The following is an 11,126-nucleotide window of genomic DNA, read 5'->3' on the forward strand; positions in this document are numbered from 1 at the left end:
GAACCATGGATGGGCGAACCTGATGGGCGGGATTCTGGGTCATGCTCCGTGCCAGACAACCGGGGATGGCGGTCACGGGATTTGAGAAGGAAATTTGCTTTCAAGCAAGCCTGAGCAAAGGAATGGACGAGGTTCCGCTTTTCTGGGGCTCTTTTCCCCTCTCTTGTCTTGCCTTCAGTAATTACGTCGTGTCTGTGGCCTTTGCTCTTCCTTAGCACGAGTGCTGTACGGTACTCATACCGCCAAGCCCAGTGGGAAAGAACATTGCTTGCCCGTTGCGGTGAGGAGCGCGATACGTAGGGACCCGGCTAGGTTGGGAAATAGTCTGAAGTAGGTTTCTCTCGTTTGGACACCCGCGCGGTGCGATGCGATGCGATGCAGTGGGCGGAAAGCAAACGAGCGGAGCATACTTAAACAAGTATGCACCCTTGTACGGTTTGCGTCCTCGACTCAGTGCCCGGCTGACCGCCGCTGCGGCCAGAGAATCTCCGTCCGCCGAACACTTAACATACGGGTTGCGGCGCTTCGGTGGTGTTTGGCCTGCAACCGCGCCGTGAGGAGCGGACGGCACGAGAGACAAGCCCAGGCGTTATCTCTCCTCAACCTTTCGGTCGTGGTTGGCTATACACGCCGCGTAGAGGACTCCATCCTCATGAGCCCAATGGCGCGAGGAGCAGGAAACTGCACAGTGACAAATGCTAGGGTTGAGCTAGTTTGATGATTAAAGCTCGACAGCCCTGATAAACGTGGAAAACACCTAGAATGCTTGGACGAAAAGGCCCGTTCGGAATGATTGCGTGACGGAACGCGCCGGGATAAGTGTCATGGACCGGAGCTGTACTCCGTTGCTTTGGGGTTGCGTGCATTATGGCTATCGACTCAGGCGGGCGCAGACTCGGTCACTGTGCTGTCGGATGGAGGTCTGCGACTCGGCAAGGCAGAGGCAAAAGCCAAGACAAGCTCTGCATGGAAAACGGAAACTCGGTAAAGGGCTGGAATGCTGTTGTTGGCCTTCCGTATCCATACTTGAGCAGCAGCGATTCAGCAGGTGATGGGCAAACTGAAGGAAGCAGATGCGCGCCGCTCCAATGGACCGGTACCTGGGAAGTATTGCTGGAAGGACTCGGCGCTCCGAGGACTTCGCTGAATGACTGGGGTCCCTCAGACGGTCTGAGGGATTGACCGCGGTCTGGGAGACGGCGATGTGGGATGAGATGGGATGGGAGGGGTAGGGGAGGGGTGCGAGCTGTACGAGGGGCAAAAGGGGCGTGCGACCAGAAAGATGACAGCAGCCTCGTTTGAAGAGATGGTGCTGGGTGGTGGCTTGTGTTGGAGGGTAGCCACGGGTTTGCTGAAGTTGATGGAGGTGAGCGAACGAGGGCTGCCTGCTAACGCCGCGTGCAAGAAGCAAGGGAGCAAGGAGGTTTTGCTGTCCGTTAATCGTGGATAGTTGCCGAAGTGGTGGTGAGGGGCACCGCATCCGAGACGGAAGATAGAGAGCAAAGTTGGGGCAAGAGGCAGGTGGTGGTGACAGCAAAGTGCCCACCCGTATCTCGAGTCTCAATTGTCGAGTTATTAACGGGAAGTGAGTGCCAAACGGAGGCTGGCCCAACCCAAGAGACGTCAAGGCTGGGGAAGAAATGTCCAAGCGGGCGGCGTATTCTGGTCTTTGGTGTATCAAAATGAGGCTTTTACTTTCCCAAGCTTCTCTGTCACTCCAACATGGGTGATCTCCTTCTAGGGCGGCGTGTTTGCCCTTGGTCTGCTGACCCGGCTGTTTGAGTCTGAGTCTGAGTCTTGCTCGTTATGGTCTCGTCGGCAGCTCCAAGCCTCTTCTAGTAACGACTTGTGAGGCGGGGGAGCTTTTGGAGCTCTGCCATTCCGGGTCGCAGCGGAGAGACCGCCTCTGTTGGTCGGTCGGTCGGTCAGTCACCTGGACTGCTGCCGTCCCTCAATCTGACTGGACGTGTGGGTGCGCGTCAGAAGTACTCAATGTAGCGTGGCCGGCGGCAGCGCAGCAGATGAGGCGGGAGAAATACGCGAGGTACTCGGCGAGTACCGCCAACGCCAGCCCCTCTCATTTTGATGTGCGCAAAGATAGTCGACGTTGATCCCGCGTATCCAGTACTTGCCGACAGACGTTAGCGCGGCGCGACTCGTACGCCTTTGGCAAGCTTCTGTGTCGTACATGATACCTTGACCGCCGACTGAACATCTCTTCTGGCCGGAAAACATGCTCTCTCGAGTCTGGCACCGGACGTCTTCCTGCCTCTCTCCAACCGACCCAGGCCAGGAAATCTTGGGATGGCCGCCGACAGTCACTCGGCGCAAAGGATTTCATCACGGTGGGCCCTCGCGAGTGGATTTTGCCCAGGACGGTTTGAAAATTTCCTTTCTTTTCCCCGTCACCCTCCTCACACCTTTGCGATTGGTCGCCATCAGCTTTCAGAAAGTAGGAGGGTTGTCTCGGAGTCTCGAGCGGTGGCCGCAAGTCAATACTGTCCCAGACCAAAGCATGCCACTGCTGTGCTCCCCGTGGCATCGCGTCCTTCACCGTCGATCCCAAAGATGCAAGATCCAGGGAATTGGTGCGCCGCAATGCGCAGCCGTCATTCAGCCCTCAGCCCGGATAACAGATCCAACTGCATACCTAGAAGCCAGCCGTACCCGTCCCCGATTCGGAGTTGGGAGCGCCGGCGTCCTCACGGCACGTGGAATTGAAATTGATACGGCCGTTTGCTGCAGCTGTACCTTGCTGTAGCACCGCCTCTACTGCACATATGAACGAATAGTCGTGCTACTGAAAGTCTGTTCGTCTCTGAAAATCGCGTCTGATTTGGTGTCATTGAAAACAAGGTTTCGTGGGGCGACGTTGGCTGAGCGTTGTGGTGCTGCCATGTCGCCCATCTCAGGTGCCACGCCTCATCTCCGGTGACTGCGTAACGCGTGCGACAGCGAATTGAACCCGCGTCAGTGCTCGAATAATGCGTCACTTCGACATATCCTGCCCCAAGCTCAAACGCGCCGTGACAAACATACTACCAGCGCAAGTCGTCCCAGCTGTACGTAAGTCATACCAGTGCCCAGAGGTTGAGAGAATTGATAGCTCATCGGACCCTTTTCTACAAGAGAAGGATAACGCGAGATACCTGTGCGCGACAGATGCGAGTGCCGATGGGTGATACGGCAGACGGCCCGCAATGGTCATCCAATCGACGCTGGCTCGTGTGCAACCCGGCCAGTTCTCAATGTACCGACACGTATCACCTGTTAGTCAGAAGCTCGTCACTTGAGCAGGGGATGTGAGGAGAAACCCAAGGTCTCAAACCCTTCGGCGCTGCCCTGAACTACGAAAACGGGTCAAAGGCTGCCGAGTCCGCCCGAGCGCAACTAGGAGGGGTTGTGCCGACGGAGATCCTTGCTCTTGCCCAGTCGTTGGAGTTTGCAGAGGTCAACGTGACCGCGCAATACCGCCTCCGAGCACGCACCTGCAGCTGTGATGGCTTGCTGACAAGGCTGTAGGTTGAGGTTTGTGCTGACCGATTGCATCACGGGATGGAATGACATGCAAGCAGAGCGTCTATCCGGCAAACTCGGACAACATGCTGAACGTCATATTGGCGATACAATGACACGCCTTGATGTTCATCGGCGTCAACCTTTTCGTTGGTCAAAGCACCATTTATCGTCATTTCCTTGCCAGTCATACGCCTCAGATTCGGGCCACAACGTCCTTCACAAGCTGCTTCCCTGAAGAAACAATTCGCATCTCCAGGGGCATGTCGGAGGTCATTTAGACAAGCGTGGCATTCAAGCAATCATGGTGAATGTCTGACCGCGGCTTCTAAGCAATTGCGACTCTTTTCCGGGATTGGCGCTCATAAGAACAATGGGCGGTAGTTGGATACTCGGTGAGTAAACTGCGAAGAAGTGTGCGAGGAAGCCTGCGATTGGAGGCCTTTTGGCCTTCGCGTGGCAACGGTCACCCTGTAGCCGGTAATAGCACTTTGTTGCCCGAAATAGACTTCAGGTCATTCCTGTGTCCGCAGTGGGAATGGTTTCCGCAGGCTTGTTAATCTCTTGCAGGATCAACTGGTGATGCTTCGTGTGCAGTTCAGCGGCGGCATTTGAATGCTCGTCAGTGATGTTGTGCGTCGCATCTGAAAAGAGACCCCGCGGTTGAGCGGGTAAAACGCCGGAGCTCGTTCCGCCTGCGAGGCCCAGAATGTCTGAGGGTCCATGGAGCTGTCCGAAACTCGGCTCAGGCCAAGCATCGCAACAATAACTGGGCAGAATCCCAGAATTCCCTTAGTTTTCCACTCAGGAAGGACTTCGCGTGACATCTGTGCGCATTCCGGGCGCCCACAAACGGGACGGTTTGGCCTATGCGGTGTATGTTTGCGAGCCAGTATCGGGAGTCGTACACCGACTTCAGCTTGCAAGTTTTTGCGTCATGAGGGGCCGAATGGCGTCCCACCCCGCTTCTCTCAATCGTCCATCACGACGTGTGCTAGTCGGCACACTTCGCTTTGCTATTGGCCTTGAGTCAATAGTCACCGCCTTTTGCTGTTCGTTACGGTGAAGTCAATTTCGTCGAATTCCGCGGGAAGAGGGTTCATCAGTGAGGTTGCTCTGTTGCAGGCCGGACTTCAACGACCAGTGTCTCAACCTTGATGTTAATCGTCAAACGACATCCGCTGGACATGCTTCTCCGCCTTGTCAACAGTACTAGACTCGTGTCCGCCTTTCAAGTGAACCGCGGCCTCCGAGGTGACACAAACCAGAGGGAACTCACCCTCGAGAAAACCCTCCCGGTGTTGATCGCCGGCTAGAGTTCTGGGGCGCAGCGTCGCCAACTCTCCGTCGGCCAACAGACCTATCGGCAATCCTGAACTTAGCTTTGGAATATCCGTCTCAATCACGATGGCCCTCGTATCCTTCAGCCTTAACCGCCCCAGGCAGGCGCTGTAGAACGCCCTGCTGTGATATTCCCAAGTGATGAAGAAGTCTGTCAGTGCCGCAATGGCGTGACTTTGACTTGAAAGCTGCATGTACTGGGCTATTCCCTGCAACAGGAGCCCGTCAAATATTCCCAGCCCGTGTCTTCAGCTGCAGGGCGACGTGTAGCCTAGCGAAGCATCAACTTGATAAGCCGCTGATCAGGTATGAGATTTGTGCCAGAGGCCCATAGGGTCGAAGGCATGGGCATCCGAGCGCTCAACGACAGCAACGTCACGGGACCGAAAATCGATGCCCTCCACCCTTAGTGGACATGGCATGCTCGGGCCAGCGCCGTGACAAGTGCAACCTCTGGCACCCGTCGACGGTGGCATAGACTTCCGCGACGATGCCCTTGTCGGGGCAGCACGTCGGCGTGCTCGGGAAGGTTAGAATTCGCTCCTCTTGTTCGTCTCGTGTCGAGCGCAGGGAAACTGCATTCCCAAGTGTCACGCCAGCTTCCGGGCGGGACTAGAGTCCATATCCGCTACGAAATTAAGTGCCTTCCGTCGAGCGCGGAGTGCGGGGAACAAATCTAGTCCTGAGATCGACAGGGTTCGGCTTCAATAGTTGCATTGACGACCGAAGTTTGTCCATCGCAGTGACTGGCGGCGTGCCTGTTGTCCCGAAACAAGCCTGCCTCGTGTGCAACCATCTCTGCCACCTCACGCAGGCAAATGAGCCCGCGGGATTGTTGCAGTGAGGTGAGAGATGTCGGAAATCTACCCTTAGGCCTTGGTCACTGGTGGACAGTGCTGAAGATTCCGATCAGGACCCAAAGATGCGACCTCTGAAGACTGAGGGCGCCTGGCTCAGCTCCCCTGCTTGTGACTGATCATTTTTGCTCCAGAAGAAGCAACCCGAGGAGGAGATGGAGATCCGGAAATTGGCGCAGCACTGACTGGGGACGAAGGTTTACCAGGGCCGCCGGGGTCTCTGGGAGGACTGGGCAGCGATACTGTCAAGTACAGAGTTCAACGCTGGCCTGGCGCCGCAGATAAGCCCAATCCTAGCCGATCACTAGGTGGTGTTTGTCGTCAACCGCGGTTTTGTGAGGGAAGACGGATTATTGTTCCATGGGATGCGACCGTTACGCCCTGGCAAATCGAAATGACATCTGAACAATGGCGATGGATTGACAACCGTGCCGATTACGGCTTAGGTTGTAATGGCCGGAGTGACTAGCAGAGGCGTGCTAAGTGCCGTTAAGTCGCAATGTTATCATAAAAGTCCCAGTAAGTTTCGTCAGTTCCTGCAACTTCATTTTGAGGCCCGCAGCATGGCCGTCGATCTATCGCAGGACCTCGTAAGCTTCTTCTCGCCCAATTTGAGCCGCAAGAACTTGAGTTACTTGCGCTGGGTTCTGCGCATCACTTGAAGATCCGGCACCAGAGTACCCAAGATGTGTTTCTGACAGGCTACATGGCCCTTCTGGGGATGATCAGAGTCGCGTCCAATGACAGGTAAAGGCTGGTTCCGATGCCACGGTGCCAGACCGTCCAGAGTAAAGTGCAGGCCCGCATATCATACCACGCCGCTGTCAGTTCTCAGAATCTATGAGTTGAGTGCAGAGGTTTTGTTCTGGAACCTTGAGACAGCGGCCTTTGAAGAACTCCACAAACTCTGGATCCTTTGGTTAGTCAAGAATGTTCAGGGCTGTCCCGGCTTGCCTTGGAAGAATCGGGGGCTCGGTTGGCGGTGTGTGAGCTCGGTCATCATCCAAGCTTGGTTCCTCTGCTGGGTCTCCGCATTTTGATCAGGCCATTACCGTCACACCGAGCCCTAAAGATTCACCTAGGTCGTCATGACCGGTCAAGACGGCAAATGATTTCCTAGATTGTCAGTAGCGTCTGGCGTACGCATCCAGGATGTGGTCGGGATTGCCAATGTACTTGTGCGGTACTGAGGCTTCGTCGTTGGAACTGGCTTTGCAACGTTGGTATTTTGGCAGCTGGCCTTGCGTCGATCATCCCGAGGTGCATTTGGGGTTTGCATGGCGTCTAAATCTCGGAGAGAGACCGCCACTCGCGGAAAGGTCACCGCCGCAGCGGGAGCGGAGCGTCTCGTACCTCAGAATAGCACCTCGATATTTGGCTGGTCCTTGACGGTGTCCGCAATCAAATGAAAAAAAGCCTTCAGTCAGGAACCGTACGGTCCGTACCAAGCCGCGCAGCCACGTGGAGCTTGCACATCCCTTCGAAAAGTTTTTGCTCCGAAGCTAGAAAGCCGGCATCCGGACACCTCCGCAAGGAATTCCATGTTTCCATCACATCTCAGCTTCCGCTCATGCGGGCATCGGAGCGTCCAATGGAATGATTCGTTGAGCCTACGCAGTAGGTAGACGCGGAGAAAGGATGCTCGGATTCGGCGCCGAATGCTGTAGAAGGTTGGAACGCCGTTCGATCCCCAGAGGACTAGGGCCAAGTCGTCGCTAAGTAAGAAGATGAAACTGGCGGTCGTCATAATGAGATGGCTTCTAGAAGCCAGCCACTTTTAGTCTCCGTGGTGGGAAGTGGCTGCCCACAAGGATTGGCGAACTACCATCCAGTCGGTGTACCTGGAGCTGAATAATAATAAATTCCTGCGCTGGAGAATCGCCTGTCGTGCTGCATCCATAAGCGTTTGGCTGCTACCATTCCACCCTCCAGCATCGCAGCGAGACTGACAGTGCGCCGCGATCTCATCCCTCTGCTGGCGATTTCATGGTACTTGATGGTTATGATGAATGTGATGGCTCATATTTGCGACCAGAGCCATGCAATTCCAGAGCACTTGGCTGTCACGATTCGTGATGCTTTCCTGACGGTAATTGCACGCGACTGAAACCCGCTCGTCGCCCTAGGCGAAAGGCACCTGGAGTTGTCTTGGCATATCGCAGAATTTCCCGTTGAGCAGAAGAAATGGCTGGACTCGTAACGCGAGATGGCTTGAAGATTCGGCGACTCGCCGATAATCAGCTCGCTAGTTCGCCGACGAGCCATGACTCTGGGAAGCTACCGGCCCCCTCGCCAGGGAAGAAAGCCCCTTTCTCAGCAATTGCCGTGCTTCCAAATCTAGCCATGACTCCGCGAGGCGCAAGGCACCGATATCGTGGGCAACAGTGAATGTACCGTTGCATTGTTAGTCACGTGATGAAAACGACACCGAAACTGTGTAACCGGCCCATGCAAATCGCGTGGCCCCCAAGGATGAATCAAACCTGAGAGCAGGCCTGATGCCTGACATATCGCGAACGAGGGTGGACAATGCCCTCAACGGCCGAGGGGTTTTGTGTGCGCGAGGACTGTCGAGCGGTCAATGCGAGTTGCACATGGTTAGACAAACTTTCGTCGCAAGGTCGTCGAATGTTGATCTCGATGCCCAACTACGACGGCGTCCCCGACTTCTGTGTCGGGCGACGGCACAATGCCTTGTTCTGATAGTGAACCCCTAGATTTTCTCCGCCATTGTTAGTGTCGCCGCCAAACACAAATTTTTGTCTTTGGGCACACACCACCGGGCGCCGTATCGAGCAAAAGGGGCTTCGTTGCACCGTCTGGCCGTACACTATGGCGCAAGCTCTGTTGAGAAGTGTAGTGCACGGCGTCAAATGTTGCAAGAATGAGTTGCTCTTGTTCTCCCCCCCCTGGCGCAGAACTTGGGGTCTGATGCATCGCCCAGCCCTTCTGAAGATTGAGCCAGGGGCTTTTCCGATAGAGCCAGATCTTGAGTCCTACGCTGGGTCGGCATGCCGTAGAATCTTTGTTCCGAGTTGGAATCAATATTGCCATCATCACACATTTTCGCGGTCAAATCCGTCATTGAATGGCGCTTGCAGGCGAGAACGTCTGAATTTTTTTTTTTTTGCCGGCTGCGAATGATTGTGAAGTACTCACAGGATCAGAGGTTGTCCTTCAGAAAGAACACTGTGACAAGGCGACTGACTGGTTATACCGGCAGTGATAGAAACGAACGGGCCGTGTGCCGAATGAAACCCCCACCACGGCCGCCGGACTCCTATATCCACCTCCCGGGCCGGATAGCTGTAACCAAACAACTACCGGACGAAGAAAGAAACGCTCAGGCATAGCACTGCCAGGTCTCTAACGTTTGCCCTCACGGGATATCAACAGTTGGTCAACTTTGGTGTGACTATCGGCAGGCCATGTTTTGGAAACTGTGCAAAGCTAGGAGTCGACGAATGCGACAAACAGCGGGTTCGAGGGGCTGTGACTTGCATGGAGGCTCCAACTATACCACTTTCGACTCAAAGACGGTCACGCCTCCATGGACCGTACTGGCAAGAGGCTTCACGAATGGATTGACGAGAAATCAGCGTCTCCGCTTATGTCGGAGGCGGACTTCGTCGCCGAAATGACATCTTCAAGAACGGAAGCGAACGTGCGATATGCAAACGAATTTGCCTGTCCAATGGTCTTGGTACTGAAAACTTGCTCGTCGGAAATAAGGTGCCACAGCTAGGTCGTGAATATCTGATGCGTCGTGGTTCGGTTGGATTGCCTAATATAGATGTCAGCACGTCGGTCACCATTGAAACCTGCCGGACTCGGGAAAGAAGAGGTTCTCGAAGTCTCTCGAAGTGTCCCGAAGTTCATAAGTGTGCACTAAGAAGCGCTCCAAAAAGCTGATAATGAAGGCTGTGTAATTGATGTTTATTTTTGTGCCAGCGCGTATATCCGATGTCAACTGTCTCGACACATTACTTTTCGACGACATGATGTCATCTTTATGTGAGTGATGTGTTCAACGCAAGAGAGTTGTCTCTATCCGTCCTTTTTCGCCTACTTACTCTGATGACTGGATGGAATTACCTGGGAGCGGCTAGCGACAGATCAATCTCTCTTTGGCTAACAGGTAGACGAGGTGGGGATGAGATTGTTGGTTGGAGTCGGCTGCAAACAAGACCCCCGATCCGACTCGAGTCTCATGTCATTCGTGCGACAGGAACCCCTCAAGATGGTCTGCAGGGAATCTGAGGGGGCCTGGTTCCATCTGTTCTCATGCCGTTATCTTTTTCAAATGCGGCGGTGAGGTGCTGATAAGCAACTTCACAAGTTTGACGAAAGAACGCAGGATTGATCTTCCATTTCCAGACGGGAAACCATTGCTCACGCCAGCGAGGGGCCTTGCTGCTCGTGTTTGAATAAGACTGGTCAGGCATTCATAAGAACCTTGTATGTCGAGCTCCATTGGCTGATATGGGTTGTTTGCTTTTCGCATTAGCCAACAGCAAACACGGCCCTGGTTTGTGGGCATGGTGTTGCAGTACAAATGAGTACGTGATGACGGGACATCTGTAACCGAGCCTTGCTCTTTGTCCCTCCATTGCTTAGCCCATTCTTTTTCCGGGTTATTGGCATTTGTTTAGCAGGTGTTCAAGACCTGCTATAATGAACGAATGCATGGGTGAGTGGCGTGATGTGTTGGAGCCAACAATTCGGTTAAGCCGAGATGCGGCGGAACCTCAGGCGTCTTCGAGATCGGTCATTTTGCGCCTCTTCTGGGGCCTTTTCCAGGACCCAAGGTCGGTGAATCCAACTGACACGGGTGGACGAACGGAACTGTCGCTCACAGAATGGACTAGGCCATTGGCAGCCATAGGGTGTGCTTCTGGTGCTGGCTCGGCGTCTGAGGAAATGTCAAGGCCTTCAGTGAACACCATGTCTCCCTTAGTTCCCAAAATCTCTCTGCCGGCCTCCTCAAGGAGTATGCCAAAAGCGAGCAAGGCAGTTTCATCCATGCTTCGCTCATCAATGTTCCGTGTCCCAACTTGGAAGTCTGCGCTGCGCTTCTGGTCGAAATAGAAATGGCTGGCATAGGAGTGCACGGCTTTGACAAGATCACTATCCGGCAAGGACTCGCGGCCACCATCGGGTAGATTTCGCTCATGCGCCATGTAGACGTCAAACTCAGCAAATCGCTCGGGTGCAGATTTGCGGCGGAACAGGACCTCTTCCGGGGCTAGGGTGGTGGAGCGGACGGAATGTCTGTTGGATCTGCTGGGCCTGGCCGGCCTGGGTGCCATTGTTGATGTCTTCTCAATGCTGACAGCGGAGCTCAAGTTTGTCTCATAGCTGATTCTTCCTGGAAAGTCGTTAATACCCTTTTGGGGGGGGGGGGGGGGGGGG

General features: G+C 54.5%; 1 protein-coding gene across 1 annotated transcript; it reads right to left on the bottom strand.

Moving 5' to 3' along the window:
* Nucleotides 1–10,462: 10,462 nt before the first annotated feature.
* On the bottom strand, nt 10,463–11,023 carry COL26b_013076 (uncharacterized protein; the record flags this gene model as incomplete). The annotated part of the gene is made up of 1 exon (XM_053185703.1): nt 10,463–11,023. One exon carries the CDS (start codon nt 11,021–11,023, stop codon nt 10,463–10,465), a length of 561 nt encoding a protein of 186 aa, XP_053030369.1.
* Between the last annotated feature and the right edge of the window lie 103 nt (nt 11,024–11,126).

This window comes from Colletotrichum chrysophilum, assembly GCF_026319265.1.
Source record: "Colletotrichum chrysophilum strain AFK26 chromosome Unknown scaffold_203, whole genome shotgun sequence".
NCBI lineage: Eukaryota > Fungi > Ascomycota > Sordariomycetes > Glomerellales > Glomerellaceae > Colletotrichum > Colletotrichum chrysophilum.